Raw genomic sequence first — 19193 nt, 5'->3', positions numbered from 1 at the left:
TGACTAGCACATATGTGCGAGGGAAATCTTTACATTTTACCTACAAGACAATGTACTTGTTATTATATGATTTCCCCATATAGATTGCACAATAGAGGCAGTAAATTCCACAGTTGCATAGAACTTAAAAAAACAAGAACTTTCTCAGTGATAGTCTTCTCTCTCTGGACCAACTTGCCCCAAAGTCAAAAGTGCCTTCTTGTAAGATTCATTATTTTATGGTTAGTGTTAGCTTTACATATTGTAAGCCTTCTAAAATCATGAGACCAGGCAGTGTACATATGGAAGGGAAGGAAAAGTTTGAAAATTGGTCCTTGAAAAAAAACTTCATACATTTTCCAGTGCTATTCCAAGAGTGTTCATATAAAATGTGATAGTAAAGGAATATTTAATACATTAATATTTAATACTTCCTTTAGTCTATAATTTATCCTTTTTTAAAATTTAAAAATTACTTTAGAACTGCATAACATACAGTTACTATGAGTTTTACTACTACTATTGTTCCAGTATAGAAGAGTAAACAATATGTCTAATTCATTTGAATTAAAACTTACCATAAAAGAAGAAACGAAGTTTAAACTTTGAACAGGAAGGATGCTGAAGCTGAACTGCATGTATATTAGTTTAACAAACCCTGCAGTTTACAAAAAAAAAAAAAATCTTATGATTTTTCTACTGAAGTGTATTTCGTGCTGTCCCAAGTGGTTGCATGATGTACCCTTCCTTATAACAGAAAGGAATCCAGGGAGAAACTAGTCATAATACACTATTATGCATTATACACACTGGTAGGATTCAGCCAGTTCACACCTGTTCGGGAGAACCAATTGTTAACTTTCTAAGCAGTTCAGAGAACTGGCTGTTGGAAGAAATCTCATTTTGTTTTTTCTCACTTCACAGGGCTAACCCTGTAAGGAAGGCAGGAAGGAAACATTCTGGTGTTGTTTCTAGCCTAATCTTTATTGCCCTGCTTACAGAAACTGCCTCTCCGGTTAACCCTTATTATATTGTAACAGCTAAGTTGAAGCGCCCATCGACCTGAGTGACACTGAGTTGGTCACGCTCACCCAGTCACATGATCACCAAGCCCCGCCTACCTAGCTGGTCATTAGGGCAGAGAACTGGTTGTTAAAATTATTTGAATCCCATCACTGATTATACATTTTACCCTTTCTTTTTTTTTCTTCTTCTGGTCAGCCCAAGCCATGGAAGCCTCATTCAGAAGGAAGCAGGTCTTTTCCCGTTGCTTGAAATTAAAACCCAAGCTCTGGAAAGGCCTCCTGCATTTCCTGTCTCCTGGGTTTGCAATTTATCTCCAAAGTGATTTGTCTTCACACAAAAATCAAAGGCTTTAAATCCCACCTCAAGCAGTAAAACCAAACTACTAAAAGTTGGAGCCAGCTTTGGGTTTCTGCTATCCGGCATCTCTGTGTTTATTACGATGAATAACCTTTATTTACTTTCATTAGACTATTAAATACCAGCCCAGTCATTCTTCCTCCAGAAACTCTGAATGGGGCCCATAAAACAAAACCAAAGCCTAATTGAGTTCATTTTAATTTCTCTCCAATCACAGCGAATTACTCCAGTGATAAATCAGGGCTAGCCTCACCCCCAACAGAAAGCCTAATTTGCAGCTAATTACAAAACTGATTTCTACAGAAAAATCAATACAAGAAGGAATTGGAAACGACTGGGCAATCGTGACCGGCCAGGGAGGGGGGGGGAGGAAGCAGAAGAAAAGTAGCTCGTAAGGAACTAGCATGAGAAATAGGGACAGGGGGGTGGGGAACCCACCACAAAGCAAAGAGAGAGAGAGAAGAAAATCAGTTTTAATTTAAGGTAATATTAATCAGAAGAACTTTTCCTGCTTTTTTTTTAAAAAAATGTCTCTCTGGTCCCTGCGTCTGGTTTGGAGGCGACCACAATAAAAAGGCAATTACCAAATGCCTCTTGGAGAGGGGGATCCTTTCAGATGCAATGAATTTTTCCCCTCCCATCCTTCTGTTAGCCATGTGGCCTGCCCCCACCCCAATTTCATACCCCAATGCACAAGGGTTGGGGAGAAAAGAAGAGAGGGGTGGTTTTTTTTTAAAAGGATCCCAAGAGTGGATTGGAAAATGCTTTCCACAATGCAAACATCACAGACAATCTTTCCTGTTCCGGCAAGAACTTAAACCCACCATAGGATGTCGCCTTTCCTTCTGTGGAGAGAACGATTATGATTTTCACTTTTTCTTCAACTTATAAGCCAGTCTTCGAATCCGATCTCCCATGTTTTATCTAAGGTGGCTGCCTGCTGGGAATAAAGGCAGTCACCCTAGATAAACGGGGATGAATCTGTTGAGAGAACTTGTATTCATCAGGAAGTTGGCAGCTCTGGCCAAACCTTGCTCTTCGTTCCCTTTTATTTATCTCTTCTTTGCTTCCATCTGTGCAGGGGACTGCAATTGTGCCTCTTCCCAACCTTTACTCCCCTCCATCTGCCTGCTCTTCCCTTTCTTCTAATCCATCAGTTAGAGAGCTTTCTTTTCGTTTCTCCCTAGGGTAATGAGTATTCCCTCCCAGCTCTGACCCCTGGTCTTGATGAAGTCAAGTCAAGTCTATCCACCTCTGCTAACCCAGACCTGGGGAACAACGTGTCAGGACCCCAGACATACCCTGTAGTGACTGGTAAGTGATGGGCCCACTGATGAGAGACTATACTTTTGCTTTGTCATTATTCCCAGTTGCTTGATAGGCGTGTTACCCAAACACAAAGGGAGGGAGGGAGGATAAAAGAAAAGAAAAGGTAGGGAGGGGAGGAAAGGAGGAAGGGAGGAAGGAAGGAGAAGAAAGGAAAGGGAGGGAGGATAAAAGAAAAGAAAAGGAAGAAAGGGGAGGGTGGGGAGGAAAGGAGGGAGGGAGAGAAGAATGAAGGAAGGAGAAGGAAAGAAAGAGAGGGAAGGAGGGAGGATAAAAGAAAAGTAAAGGAAGAAAGGGGAGGATGGGGAGAAAAGGAAGGAGGAACGAAGGAAGGAAGGAAGGAAGGAAGGAAGTAAGGGTAGGGAATGAGTAGGCAAGATTGGAATCAATACTTTCCTTTTTTTAAACTGGCAGCATAGCCCTTGGTTTGTTCTGAACCCATAGAAAGAACCCCCTAAGAAATGTTGTTTTAAAGTACTTGAATATTTTAAATATTGTTGACGCCATAATGAACCCTAAATGAAACCAACCTTAAATCAGATGTCAGCACAGAAACTTATTCAAGTCATAATTTATTCCAAGCAAAGTCTTAATAAGCATCAAAATATGATAATCCATGGAGCTAAAAAAAAACAACCCCAAAACCACCTCCGTGGGAAAAAGAGCCAGGAAATATAACTGAAAAAGTGACACTCTGCAGAGTGACTAGTTTTGTTTCATATGGTAGAGTACTTGGATCCCTACCTAATTTGATATGTATAAAATTATCCCATTTCCCCAAAAAGAAGATCTCCCCTGGATAATAAGCCCAATCGGACTTTTGAGTGTGTGCTCTAAAATAAGCCCTCCCCTGAAAATAAGCCCTTCCCTAAAATATTTAAACGCATGCGTACCTGGTCCCTGCCATTTCCTTGGTGAGAAAGGGGGAACATGTCCCTGGTGCCCCACAGGCACTAGCCATCCATACGGAATGGTTCTCTTGGAGGCCAGTCCGGCAAACCCTAGCTAATACGCGCCCCTTCTCTTAGTGGCAGCCGCAAAAAGAGCAGCAGCCCCAGCAACGCTAAGGCTGGCAAGAGTGTGCCAGAAACAGAGACAGAACTTCCGGCCCTTCTGGATCAGCTGATCCATGGGCTGCGAGTTGCGGTTAAGGGGCCTCCTGCACCTTAAAAATAATAAGACCTCCCCCAAAAAGAGGCCAAGCACTTACCTTGGTGGTCAGAAGAAAATAAGACCCTGTCTTATTTTCAGGGAAACACAGTAGTGGAAAGGGCTTTGCTTGGTTATATGCTCCCAAAGGTATTCATCTAGGTTTTCAATGGAATTTACATGACTTTACATAAGTTCTGGACAGAGCATGTGCTAGTACTGTGCATTATTTTATTACAACTATGATGTATTATTTAATGGCTGCTAATAATTTAGGATTTAAGTAACGTATCTTAAACTTATATATATTCTCAAAATAGCCTCTCAATTTAGCTAGAGAATAGAATGACAGCTCCAGTTTTTGGTTCTGTGAGCTAGAAGCAACATACTTGGTTTATGCCTAACTATCTAGCATGCTATGCTGCTAACTAGCAGCATAACTAGAGCACACGATCATAAATCCACTGACTGTATCTCCAGATGGTTTTATGTTGACTAAGGACAATCAGATATGAACGGGAATAGAGATTTTCATATGTTGGAATAACACACACACACACACACACACACACACACACTGTGGATGGAGGGAGAGGGAGGGAGGGAGAGAGAATGCATTAAAATAGGGTCACCAACATTTCAGACCTCAGGGACCACTAAATTCATAATTTTAAATCCCACAGACCACTAATATGAAATTTTTTGTAAAGATAAATAGTATTTAGTGCAACATAAATAATGCAAATAATTTTTTTCTGTCAACCATTAAACTGCACTAAAAGGTATGTAGGGAACAATATTTATGCAAACATAGTATGATTCCCCCCCCCTCTTTTTTTTTCTACCATGCATTCAAGTAGATAGAAAAAGTATTGGATTTTAGCTAGGAGTAACATATTCTCATAGTTTCTAAACGAATGCATGGTCATCTGTATTGGTAAGTGCAGGATCTTCTCAAACATCTGTGAGGTGTAGCTAGAGAGTGCTTGTTTAAAGAAATACTGTGCTTTATCATAATTCTCAGGTTAAATGACCTTTATTAAGATACTTAAAAGATATAAACTGCTTCTTGCTGATTTTTGCTGTTTTTAAACCACTTATGCGTGGGGTTTTCCATTGGGAAATTATTCTGCATTATGTTATCTCTGAAGATATTAATGTATTCATTGTGTAATCCCAGCTCTTGACTACATCATCATCCACCTCATTGACAAATATCCTAGATCAAGGGTGTCAAACTCAAGGCCCGAGGGCCGGATGTGGCCCGAGGGCTGCTTAGATCTGGCCCGCTGGGCTGGCATGGAAATATCAAAGGACCAGTCCGTGGTGCCTCTGCAAGCTAAAATGTGCTGCCGGGGGGGGGGGGGCGACTGTGCGTGGCCCGTTTTCAGCTTGCACAACCTCCTGCAGCACTCTGCCAGCCAAGAGTAGGCCGCCGGGGGTGTGTTTGTGGCTCACACAATGTAATGAGTGGTTATATGGTAAGATGTATGATCTACCTTTTGAATGGTATCACCAACCCTTTACTGCATTCCCTAAAGAAATTCATTATTCTTCATTGCTCCAGTGAGTTGTGAGAAGGCAGCCCATGCACTCAAAACCGTCAAGAAAGGCTGAGTTAGAAGGACTAACTGGTGCCATAAGGAGGTTTTTTAAATAAAGTAAAAATTGATTTACTACAGTAAGGCCTTACCACTCTGCCCCCATGATGTTTTATTACTTCTCTTAAGGAAAGGAATCTGAGAGTGTTTTAGAGTGTTTTAGAGTTGAACAATATTTGAGAGTGAAATGTAGCAGTTAACTATCCCAAACATTCCTCTTTGGAATGTTTTTAAGATTATCGTATTTTTTGGACTATAAGATGCACTTTTTTTGTCTACCAAAAGGGGATGAAAATATCTGTGCATTTTATAGACCGAATATTGCTGAAGCCCCACCCACCCACTGGCTGTTTTTTGGGCTTTTTCAGGTCTTTTTTCAGCCCGTTTTTGTGGCTTTTTTCAGCCTGATTTTGAGGCTTTTGTGGCCCATTTTTGAGGCTTTTCTCAGCCTGATTTTTTTCTGGAAAAAAAAATTGGACTGAAAAAGTCTCAAAAATGGGCCAAAAAAGCCTCAAAAATAGGCAGAAAAAAAGCTGGAAAATGGCAGAAAAAGACCCCCCAAGAGGTCAAAAAATGGGGCACATGGAGGCATTTTGTTGTTTTCCACTTCTAAACTTAGGTGCGTCTTACAGTCAGGTGCATCTTATAGTCAGAAAAATACGGTAGATAGAAAATCCAGGTAAGCCTTCCCTTCACCTTCACCTAAAAATATGTCCAAACAGCTCTGTGAGTCAAAGGGAAATGAGTGTGTGCTACAACTTCAAAGTAATGGGAATCCCTGACTTAACAACCATTCCGGTGGTGGGTTCCTACCACTTTGGACCACTTTGGCTGGAATCGGCAACGACCCAGGCCTGCCACGTCCCCAAACCGGTTTTCTGGGTGGTGCCATAGGTGGCGCCGTAGGCACTCCCATCATGTTTTTTGCTTCTGCGCATGTGCAGAACAATTTTAATTGCACTCCCTGTAACATAGCTTGTAAATATATGCTATGTATATTTCAGCCAAGAACATAGATATAGACATGATAATTCAGGCCACAGTTGCAAACTCTTCTCCATTATTTTCACTTTTGTTTCTTAAGGCACTAGTTGCAAAATGGTGTATATTTCACCATTTTCCCTTCTCGGGCTCACAGGCTAGCTAAGAACAAATTCTTAATTTATAGTGAACATTTGTTAGGTATTATCGCACCAAACTATCCTAGCAAATTCCAGCCAATACTCTTGGATCACTTTTTCAATACCATTGTTCTGACCTAGGCTTCCCCAAAAAGCACGAGGTCCTGGTCCCGACAAAACCCCTTTTATTAAACGAATGTGAATTCCTCTCATTCACGTTCAGCAAAGGCCTGGCAAACAGTCTTTCAAAGGAATATTTATGACTACGGACCTTATCTATCTTGAAAAGCTGCCGTGTTAATATTTTCCAAATGAGGTGCTGTGCAAGGAAAGACTGGCATAGAGTCTCTGAGATTCACAGACAGATCTTCACATTCCTGAAATGAATCTAACGACCGACCGAACGAATTGTTTCCTGCAAAAGCCCACTCCCATTTCGCTCCTCTTTTCTTCCCTATGGAAGGGGCCACTCACTGCCCATCTGTGACTTTACTCCCAAGTCTACCCTGATTTCTGAGTTTCTCTTTTCTTCTGGCAGCTCTGTGCATGTGCACTTTGGGAACAGGCTCTAGCTGTTCCTCTGCCTCACTGCTGTCTAGCTCCATAGGCACCTGATCTTTGTCAGATGGCCTCAGCTCCCTCTCTGCCTCTGATGCAGAGCTCTCGTCTTCCCCAGCCTTTAGGACTGGCCCATGTTCCTCCCCAACTTCCTCTGTCCAACTCTTCTGCCAACTCTGCTGGCTGCTGGTGGGCCACAACAACCGTAAGCTTGTTCCCTAGAATCTGGCTGCCTTATTTTTTTCTGGCAGTCTGCTTAAGCTGCAGGAAGCACTCATATAGTCACCCACAATGAATAAAGACAGGGCCACAGGCCATCACTTGCAAGTGCGCAGCTCAACTTCTTCAGGTGGTGGACTGTCACACTTGCAGTCGAGCTGTGTGTGCACACTGGCCCGCAACTCTTTTGTGTCAAGCTGCACACATGCGCATGCACGCTGAGCCACCACTTACATGGCCCAATTCTTCTTTCCCCACCCCCAACTGGGGCCACAAACCTGCAAAGGTTGGGGACCGATATCATAGAGTATCAGTATAAAACCTCTTATCATCAGCATACTGATAGTGATGCATTCTGAATTTTTGAATTCTTTATTTAATCTAGTACATGTATTCTTTTTCATTATTTGTCATGAGTGCAGCTGTGGCTTTCAGGCACAGAATGTGAGGCAACTGGCAGTTGGAACAGAGTTCTTTTCAGGTGGGGAGGGGGAGTAGAATGTCTAACTCCTTAGCATCAGAGCATGTTAATATAAGGCAACTGGCAGTTGGAACAGAGTTCTTTTCAGGTGGGGAGGGGGAGTAGAACTTTTTACCATCAGAGCGTGTTAATTACTGTATAAGAAATACTAATAATCTGTTGGTCATTTCAAAAAATCCTTTCTTAGCCAGGCATCTAGAAGCCAAGAGGAACATATGTGCCAAATTTCAAGTTTGTAGGCTTTACGATTCTGGAGATTTCGTGATAAGTGAGTGGCATTTGGCTTTTATACATAGAGAATATTATATCCAGCTGTAAGCCTCAGAAAGTAGAAGTCACACCCATTCAGAAAAAAATGTGTGTGGCAAAGTGTCTGCAAGCATGCAAGCATTCTTATGTCCACATCAGTTGGGCAGAGTCTGTAGTAATGAGCAAGACAAAGTCATGTGCTTTTACCTGGGATTCATTTGATCTTATAGAGCCCAAGGAAGTGGATAGGATGCTGTATCATAGGAATCCAGCCACCAGTGGGGCTGGATTCATATCCCTCTTGGGCAGCCAGATAGGGAGGGTGTTGAACAACTAACCCCTGAGAGTTGAGATAAGGGTTGCTTGTCTTGAGGAGACAGTAGCAGAAGTGGGTTTATACCAGTTCAGACTGGTTCGGCTGAACTGGTAATAACTTGGTGGCCTGGGTTGCTGGAACCAGCAGCGACCCAGGCCTGCCACACCTTGGAACCGGTTCTCTCGGTGGTGCCATAGGTGGCGCCATCTTGGTTTTGCCTTCTGCGCATGCACAGAGCAATTTTTGTTGCACTGCGCATACACACAAATCACACACCAAGCACGTGTGCACGCAGCATGTCCCTGAGTGAACCGGAAGTAGCGGCATCCAGAACCCACCCCTGGACAGTAGTGTAACATCTCCTAAAAAGAAACCCTCCCTTGGTACAGCCAATTTTTCTACAACTTGCACCCATCTCCAATCTCTCTTTCTTGGTAATTCAGCTACAGGTCATCCAAGGTGAAACAGATTATCTGGATACCTTCCAGTCAGAATTTAGTTAAGGTCATGGGACAGAAGCAGCATTAATTAGATAATTGGTGGATTAGCTTTGCCCAGGACTCAATGTACCTCTCTTGCTAGTATTGTCTTTGTTAGTATGGTATATTGCTGGACCATCTGTAGGAATTGGAAGTCAGGGTCACTTTATATGAGTTCTGTTGGACTTGTTCCAGTGCTTGGCTCCATAATTGATCCAGTGCTTTCCCCTATGTTATTTAACATCCATAAGAAGCCACTTGATGGAGGTCAAACATTATTTGCATTGAACTCTGCTGACAACATCCACTTTCATCACTTTCTCAGGCAAAACTGCAAATGCTGTGGAAAGAGACTCTTGGGCAGGGGTGAAATGCTACTGGTTCGGACTGGTTCTCCCGAACCGGTAGTAAAAAAACATGCTACCAGTTCAGGTGAACCAGTAGCTCCAACCATCAGCTATGTGACAATCAGATGTGCCATGTGATTTATATTTGCTAGAAAGCTGCTTCCTAGTGAATCTAAATCGTGCGCCATAGCTGTTTCTACTTACCTTTGCAGACTCAGAAAAGGCTTCTTAATCCTCCTTTATCAGCACTGCACACTAGCAAAGTGAACCGGTAGCAAAGCGAACCAGTTGCAAAGTGAATGGATACTGAAGCGAACTGTTAGCAGACTTCAGAATGTTTCACCCTTATTCTAGGGGCAAAACAAAATCTACCAAGATCAATGTTGATTGTGGTAGTTACTCAAAACAGAGTTGTTCTACAGACAAATGAATTGGCTCAAGACTTGGCAATGTTCTAGACTTCACAGTTCCTGCTTAAAAATCAGGTGGCAGATTCTTAGAAGGTCTTAGAAAGTGAGAAAGTAAGCCAGTTGTGACTTTACCTGGAGCAGATGCCATGGCAAAGGTAACCAGCAGTGTGCAGCAGCTGCCAAAAAAGCCAACACAGTTCTAGGCTGCATCAACAGAGGGACAGAATCAAGATCACATGAAGTGTTAATACCACTTTATAATGCCTTGGTAAGGCCACACTTGGAATACTGCATTCAGTTCTGGTCGCCATGATGTAAAAAAGATGTGGAGACTCTAGAAAGAGTGCAGAGAAGAGCAACAAAGATGATTTGGGGACTGGAGGCTAAAGCATATGAAGAACGGTTGCAGGAACTGGGTATGTCTAATTTAATGAAAAGGACTAGGGGAGACATGATAGCAGTGTTCCAATATCTCAGGGGTTGCCACAAAGAAGAGGGAGACAAACTATTCTCCAAAGCACCTGAGGGCAGGACAAGAAGCAAAGGATCAAGGAGAGAAGCAACTTAGAACTAAGGAGAAATTTCCTGACAGTTGGAACAATTAATCAGTGGAACAATTTGCCTCCAGAGGTTGTGAATGCTGCAACACTGGAAGTTTTTAAGAAAATAATGAATGGCCATTTGTCTGGGGTAGTGTAGGGTTTCCTGCTTTGGCGGGGGTTGGACTGGAAGGCCTCCAAAGTCCCTTCCAACTCTGTTATTCTGTTTTTTTTTATAATGTCTTGGTCACCATATGGCTGAGTTATTGCAACACAATCTTGCAAGATGATCCAGAAGCTGCAATTGCTTCGGAATGCAATAACTGCTATCAGGGGAATCCTTACCATTGCAAGATAACAGCAACACTGAGATTTCTAATGGCACTAGTTACCCATACATTTCCAGGGCCAGTTCAAAGTGCTACAACATATTTTTGTGGAGCAGCACTAAGATACATTAGGTCTTGCCAAAATTGATTTTGCCTCTGGGCTCAAAAAAAAAAAAAGAGTCATCTCACTGGCTTATCTTTCAGGAAAAGCTTCACAAGGCAGCAGAGAGTAGCAGAGCATCACATAAAATGTATCCCCTTCTTTCTTACCTAGCCAAGATTTACATTTATCTTCACATGCTTTGGATTGGGGCAGGGGTGAAATTCAGCAGGTTCTGACAGGTTCTGGAGAACCAGTATCAGAAAATTTGAGTAGTTTGGAGAACCAGCAAATACCACCTCTGGCTGGCCCCAGAGTGGGGTGGGAATGGAGATTTTGCAGTATCCTTCCCCTGGACTGGGGAGGGAATGGAGATTTTACAATATCCTTCCCCCAGGAGTGGGGAGGAAATGGGGATTTTGCAGTATCCTTTCCCTGCCATGCCCACCAAGCCATGCACACAGAACCGGTAGAAAAAAAAATTGAATTTCACCACTGATCTGGGGTCTCCAACCTTGGCAACTTTAAGACTTGTGGACTTCTGGGTGAGGAATTCTGGGAATTGAAGTCCACAAATTGCCAAGGTTGGAGACCCCTGCTTTGGATTATCAATAAGAAAATGTTTTTGGAAATCAGATTAATGTCTGAATGGTTTGATGCATGCAATGTGAAAGGATTTACTGGTGATATTTTATTATTGCCTGGATAATGCCCACTTGGAGGCTCCTTTCCTGTCCCCGTGAAGTTGCCCACTAAAATGGTATCCATTGTTCTACTTGCAGTTGCTCGCTTTCAAACTGGCTGGGTTGAAAGGAGCGGGAGCATGTGATGGGAACTCACCTCACCCTGTGGCAATTGATCTCAAAAGCGAGTGCCCCAGTCAGCACCCAGCGTCCTTCCCTCATGAGCCACCACAGACCTATGCTTGAATACTATGTAGGCATGATGCATACATGCAGTTACACGTTCTAATTCTCCTAACTCAGGGGTGGGATTCAGCCGGTTCAGACTGGTTCAGGCGAACCGGTAGCTCCAACGATCAGCTGGGGAGCAAACCGGTTCGTTCCGATGATCAAATTGGCCCAGCCTCCCATCCCTGTGCTTCACTTACTTATATCCTCTCAGTCGATTCGCATGGCAAAGCAGATTGCTGTGCCTCAGCTTGTTACTTCCCAGAAGTAACGTGGAAGGTACATTTTGTTAAAACTGCTGATACATGTGGGTGCGCATGGAATGCACATGGCGCATGCAGAGCACACAATCATTGAACTGGTTGTTAAACTGGCAAGATCCCACCAATGTCCTAACTTCCTGTTAGTCTCAGGAGTGATAGGGCCATGCCTATCGTGGAAAAGCTGCGGAACGATGAATAGCAGCGGTTGAAATACAGGTCAAAACTTCATGTGAATGAGTACTGGTTTCCCCTGGAAAACTGACATTGAAATTCTTCTCTTATACATCCCACTTCACTGCCCTGGCTGATCCCTTTGCTCTCATAAGGTTCCCCCTCCCTTTAAGTTCATTTCAGGCTCAGTTTGAGGGTCCCAAGTGGCAGTTTAACGCTAACATCTCAATCAGAGTGTGACTCATTCAATCAGGCACAGAACAACAACAACAGCAGCAACGAAAAAAGCAATCATTAAGATTCAAAGTTGCATGCCAGCAGGAAAGAAAGGAAATGCAGGCAGAGTGATGTCAAGAATGCTTACAGAGAGGTGTGAGAAGAAGTGGGAAGGGAAAAGATAAGAGGATAATTGCTGGATTTCAATGGGAATCCAATATTGGTATTTGAGAAATACTACAAATACAAATATTCCACACTATGGCTCAAAACAAAGTGGCAGGTAATGTTCATTAAAAAAAAAAAAAAACCAAATTTGTTGTTTATATTTTTTTAAAAAAAACATATTTGTTATCAGGCCACTATTGATTTTATGAACTTCCAATTTGCATAATTTATTGAAGATAGTACGGGATTAATGAAGGAGATGCCTACAGTTTATTCGCAGGAAACGATTGCTGATGCGACTACATCAGTGGTGGGTTGCCAATTTTTTTAGTACCGGTTTGGGCACGCTGCTCTCGTGAGCAAGACTTCTGCGCATGCACAGAAGAGTCCGGGTGGGTGGGCGGAGCGTACCACCACCACTACTACTGCTTCGCCTGATCCGGGCCGAACCGGCAGCAACCCAGCTCTGGACTACTTAGTCAAAGCATTTTAAAGAGGGAGCAAAGAAGAATTTTAAGCAGAGTGTAACCACTGTTGGTGCAAAGGTAACAGTGTTCCGAGCGCCTTCGGCATTAAGTCATGCCGGCCACATGACCACGAAGACGTCTTCGGAGAGTGCTGGCTCTTCAGCTTTGAAATGGAGATGAGCACTGCCCCCTAGAATCAGGAACGACTAGCATGTATGTACGAGGAGAAGCTTTACCTTTACTGAAGCTGTCTGAATTTTGACAGCAACCATTTGCTTCATACCCTGTTGAGGAATAGAACATTTGCAACAGGCCCATAATTATTCACTACTTTTAGGGCCAAGGAAGTCTTTGTTAAGAGAAATCTTGATGACAGACTTTCAAAGAGGTTGATATTTCTGGCCAGCAACTTTCTAATTAAGGAAGAATTAATAATCTCCTGAACCCAATTAGTCATCTTCTCCCTACTAGATAGGATGGAACTCCATACGTTTGTCAGTCTTATTTAAGGACCTTCTTTGTATCCACTGTCTCATCAACTGGAACTCCCCAAAACAATTGGATGAAACAATGATCTGGATGTAACTGTGATAATTATGTGATCAAAGCCAGGACATGGTATTGTCTTCAAAGTATCATGCAAATTTATCACGATAAGCTGTTGAGGGTATAATCTGATATCTTTCAAAATCCAGACCTAATTTAAAAGTCCCATTACTGCAAAAATGCAATAGAGGAGAAAAAGGACTTCTGTATTTTTCGGACTATAAGACATACTTCCTATCCCGCTTCCTGAAAAAGTGGGTGGCCTTGAGCAATTTCAACCAAACTTGGTACACAGATGACTTACCCTCTAGAAACAAATACTGGGGAGGGAGAATACTGGATGTGGGTGTGGATGTGTGTCTGTGTGTGGGTGTGTCTGTGTGTCTTCCAGCATAACTCTGGAATGCCTGGGCCGTTAAGGAGAGCGAGTGCTGCGTCCTAGAGCAGCAATTGTTTGTGATGTCATGGGAGAGGGAAGGGAGAGCCTGGGCCATTAAGGAGATCGAGTGCGGCATCCTAGAGCGGCAATTGTTTGTGATGTCAGTTCCTTCACAGCTTCCTCTGGAAAGCCAGCCATGAGGTTCGCCCTCCAGTGGACCAATGGGGAAGTGCCTGATGGATTTGGGGCAAAGTGCCAGGATTGTAGACAGGGCAGGAAAGAGGAGCGCATGGGAGGGGGAAGGGAGAGAGCAGGGATGACGGGCATGGGAGTAAGGGGAAGAAAGGCCCCTCTCAATGGCTCCCTATCAGACAAATGTTTCGATATCTATAAATACCCCAGCAACACCGGGTTATCAGCTAGTAAATCTATAAAGCATGGTTAACAAATCATAATGTTTAGGTTATGTATGTACGTCATGTAACATATACAGGTAGTCTCCAACTTATAACAATTTGTTTAGTGACTGAAGTTATGACAGCTTAGAAAAAAGTGACTTGTGACTTTTTCATACTTACAACCATTGCAGCATCCCCGTGGACATGTGAGAAAAATTCAGATGCTTGGCAACTAACTCATAATTATCATATTTGCAGTGACTTGGGATTATGTATGAGCTTCTGAAAGCAGATTCACATAACAACCATGTTACTAACTTAACAACTGCAGTGATTCACTTAACAACTGTGGCAAGGAAGGTCACAAATGGGGCAAAATTCACTTAACAAATGTTTCACTTAGCAACATAAATATTGGGCTAAATTGTGGTCGTATGTCAACGACTTTCTGTGTACAGTTTAACTTGGTGGCCTCATTCGTGTAACATGATGCGGTTTGTCTGATTGTAATCTTATGATCACAGTTTACATGTTACAAGAAATAACCAAAGAGATATCGAAAACTTGGTGCCAACCACTTAAAATGTAGCTAACTTAAAAGTTGGGCAATTTGATGATGGATAGATGATTTTTCGTTTTTGGTGTTGTTTTGACTTGATTTGCTTCTCTTTTCCTCTCTCTCTCTCTCTCCTTTCTTTTTTTCTTTTTTCTTTTTTTGTAGGTAGGTGGCATGATTAGAAGTTAGGTAGGATAGAAAGATTTTTTTTAACAAAGGATGATATGATTAAAAGATAGAATCAAAGATAGAAATAAGAGAAAAGGGGAGTATTACTTTATACACTTCTAAATAATAAAATAAGAGCAATAATAAAAGAAAATATGGAATAATCCAATAGTGACATATTGCATAGTTATATAAACTATAGTATTACTCTTATAAGTAATAGTATTATATTACTTATATAAGTTGGTTGAAAGCAATAACTATTACTAATGCTATTAGTTTTATTTGTATTAGAATGTATGACACCCAAATGCCACACTGTTTGCACAATGAAATGTTTGTTAAAAAAAACTTTTTTTTCCAGAAAAATTGGGTAATTTGACAATTGAGCCAACTACCTCTGTGTTGGATAGATTAAAGCAGAGGCCAAATGGGGAAGCTCTAATCTGGATTTCTGCATTGAGCAGGAAGTTGAGCTTCATGGCCCCAGTTACCCTTTGTAACTCCCGTAGGATTCTAGCGGTAGGGTTTCTATGGATTTTAAATGATTTATTCCTTCAGCTTAATCTACCAAGTGGGAATATCGCCAAAGTCATTTTTCTTGGCTGAGGTTGGGAGACATAGTGAAAATTATGTTACCTGTACTAAAAGCAAGAGTATTATAGGATGCTCTAAATATGATTAGTTATACCTGAATATTATTTAATCCCCGTCATATACAGAATTTGGCCCATCATTTGGCTCCCAAAAGGTATGGAGCAGTGGTGGGATTAAAAAAAAAATTACTACTGGTTTTGTGGGTGTGGCTTGGCTTTGAGGGTGTAGCTTTGTGGGCGTGGCAGGGGAAGGATACTGTAAAATCCCCACTCCTGGGAGGAGATTACTGCAAAATCCCCATTCCCTTCCCACAGCAGGGGAAGGATACTGAAAAATCTCCATTTCCACCCCACTTCTGGGAGAAGAATACTGTAAAATCTCCATTCCCTCCCCCTCCAGGGGAAGGATACTGTAAAATCTTCATTCCCTCCCCACTCCAGGGGAAGGATACTGTAAAATATCCATTCCCTCACCCTCCAGGGGAAGGATACTGTAAAATCTTCATTCCCTCTGCACTCCAGGGGAAGGATACTGCAAAATCTTCATTCCCTCCCCACTCCAGGGGAAGGATACTGCAAAATCTACATTCCCACCCCACTCCCATGGGAAGGTTACTGCAAAATCCCTACTCCCTCCCCACTCCAGGGGAAGGATGCTGCAAAATCCCCATTCTCTCCCCCGCCACTAATCTGCTTTCCAGCTCTGTTCTGCGGTTCAGGGCAACAAAAGAAGATCAGCCAGGAGGCAGTGGGGGTGAGGCCAGCCTATTTGCTGCCAAACTACTCAAAGGTTCTGCTACCAGTTCTCCAGAACCTGTTAGAACTGGCTGAAGACCACCTCTGGACCGGGGGTTTTTTGAACCTGCAAGAAGCATTGTGACCAAGCTTCCTACTTGATAGAACTTCCTACAAGTTCTACTGTGGAGAACTTACCATTTCCCTTTTTTTTCAATGGTTGGCACATGAAAAAGCACAAAGCAGGCATGGGAAAGCCTCTCATCTTCAGAAGGCCTTTGCTCCACATTAGACTAAAATAATTTATTGCGTTGAAGACAAAGATTTAGATAATTCAGCCTATTGAATAACAGAGTTGTCAACCTTATTTTACGTAGTTTTCTCTCTGGTGACCCTATGCTGCTAACTAGGGCATACAAAACCTTTGTCAGAGCTATAGTTGAATGCTGCACACCTGGCTGGAACCCATACTGCGTTTCGGACATTAAAACCTTAGAGAGGGTCCAGAGGTATTTTACAAGAAAAGTACTCAACTCCTCTGCTCGCAATAAAATTCCTTACATCACCAGGCTTCAAATTTTAGGCTTGGATAACCTTGAACTACGCCGGCTACATTCCAACCTGAGCTTAGTGCACAAGGTAACCTGCCATAACATCCTACCTGTTAATGACTACTTTTACTTCAACTGCAATAACACAAGGGCTATCAATAGATACAAACTAAATGTAATCCGTTCTAATCTTGATTGCAGGAAAAACGATTTCAGCCATAGAGTAGTAAATGTGTAGAACACCCTACCTGATCCTGTTGTTAGTTCCTCCAACCCCCATTCCTTTTACCTTAAACTGTCTACCGTGGACCTTACGGGTTTCTTAAGAGGCCATAAGGGGATGTGCATAAGTGCACCGGCGCGACTACTGTCCCTGTCCTACTGTCCCTTTTACATGTACTCTTTTTATGTGTTTATGGTTATGTTTTGCTTATTTCTATCCATTTATTTGTGCCATTTTTATGTCTTTTCATACTTGTTTCCTTGCACTTGTTGACAAACAAACAAAGAAATAAACAAGCAAACAAAATAACTAACTTAGACAGAATCTTCAGGGATGTTGCCATTTCTTGAAGCTCCAGCTATGAACTTCTGAAATTGGCCAAGGTCGGTTGAATAAAGTTTATCCTGCCAACTGAAACCTCTGGTTACTGATGGTTGTGCATAAACAATAGTCTTCTAAGAGGGAGTGGATCTGTCACAGAAGCAGTTTGCGTGGAAAACACCCAAACCCGAGGGCTGAGGACACTGCGGCCTGCAGCGGGAACAGGGGAGCCTTCCACACAGAGGTGGTATTCAGTCGGTTTGGATCGGTTCACTAGAACTGGTAGTGGAAATCACAAGTGGGCCCACCCATTCACTCGTCCGCCCCAGCTCTATGTTGTCCTCTTTAGGCACGTTTTCAAGCTGTACGCATGTGTGCAAGCTGTGCATGTGATCAAAGCACAGAAGGCTGAGTGTATGTGTGGATGTATGCATACTCACATTTGCAAACCGGTAGAGGAAGTAAGTGAATACCATCCCTGCTTCAATGGGTTTCACTGAATTAGGAGGGTTCCTGCCAGTTCTAACCTCTTCTATAGAAGAGGTTCCACAAATCTACAGTGCCGTTTAGAACCAGTTCCAGCTCCCTCCCCCTGCCTATCTGCACATCATCAAGATGAAGAGCGAGAGGAGGAATTCTGGGAGTTGAAGTCCACAAGTCTTAAAGCTGTCAAGTTTGAATAGCCCTGGTTTTTTTTTTCTCAAGGGTTAGGGGTGCAAGGGTCTTGTAACTTGACACCTTTAAGATTTGCATGCTTCAAATGCCAGAGTTCCTGAGCCAACATGACTGGAGGAGGAATTCTGGGAGTTGAAGTCCACAAGTCTTAAAGCTGTCAAGTTTGAACACCCTTGGGTTTTTTTCTAAAGGGATAGGGATGCAAGGGTCTTGCAACATGACAGCTTTAAGACTTGCGTGCTTCAAATGCCAGAGTTTCTGAGCCAACATTTTGGTTGCTAAGCAAGAGCGTTGTTAAGTGAGTTTCACCACATTTTACAAGTTGGCTACTGCCACCTGGTCACATGGCCGGCAAGCCACTCCCACAAAGCAGGCCACTCCTACAGAAGAGGTTCTAAAAAATTTTGAAACCCATCACTGGTGCCTGTCCAGCCCTGTATTCTTTTGAGATGAGCTCACAGTCTCCTTTTTTAGTCAGATAATTGACTAAAGGCAATTAAAGGCAAATAAAATATGTCTCTTTAAGAACGAATAAAAGGTATCTTTTGTTTCAAATGCTTTGGAGTATTGTATACATTATCAATAAAACAGGAACAATTTCTTATGCTGAATAAGGTGGTATCAGAGAAAAGTAGATAGTAAACAAAGTTCACCATTCATTACAAAAGGGTGTCAAGACTTTATTTCAACTTTAAAAAAAAAGAAGCTTTGACCAAAACACTGAATAATTGGAAACTGTCACCAAATAAGATATTATGTACCAAATTATATTTCCATATAGCATTTGTAGTCTGTTAAACTTTTGATTGCTCCAAATATTTTTAAATTTATCACCTTTTATTAAATTTGCAAAAACAGACAATTCTTTTAGTATCTGAAGGAACTAAAATACGTCATCGATTGAGAACTAAGGATGAGAATGAGTAGTTTTAGGGTAGAGGTAACTAAGTAGGTTTCGAACCTGGAATTGACATATGTGTAGCCCTTTTAGTCAGCTCTCTTATCATACAATACAATACAATAGTAGAGTTGGAAGGGACCTTGGAGATCTTCTAGTCCAACCCCCTGCCTAAGAAGGAAACCCTATACCGTTTCAGACAGATGGCTATCCAACATCTTCTTAAAGACTTCCAGTGTTGGGGCATTCAAACTTCTGGAGGCCAGCTGTTCCACTGATTAATTGTTCTAACTGTCAGGAAGTTTCTCCTCAGTTCTAAGTTGCTTCTCTCCTTTATTAGTTTTCACCCATTGCTTCTTGTTCTA

General features: G+C 42.2%; 1 protein-coding gene across 9 annotated transcripts in view; it reads left to right on the top strand.

The window, feature by feature from the left end:
- The window catches only part of PAX2 (paired box 2), a 165711-nt gene that overhangs the window by 128919 nt on the left and 17599 nt on the right, over positions 1-19193 (top strand). For all 9 annotated transcript variants that reach the window (XM_081953770.1, XM_081953765.1, XM_081953768.1 and 6 more), the window contains one exon: positions 2550-2676. In XM_081953770.1, the coding sequence (XP_081809896.1) occupies positions 2550-2676 (127 nt within the window). The remainder of the gene's footprint in view (positions 1-2549; positions 2677-19193) is intronic.

The sequence above is a fragment of the Natrix helvetica genome (assembly GCF_964273705.1).
Source record: "Natrix helvetica genome assembly, chromosome: 5".
Classification (NCBI taxonomy): Eukaryota; Metazoa; Chordata; class Lepidosauria; order Squamata; family Natricidae; genus Natrix; species Natrix helvetica.
The sequence above is the reverse complement of the archived record's forward strand: the minus strand, read 5'-3'. Positions and strand labels throughout refer to the sequence as shown.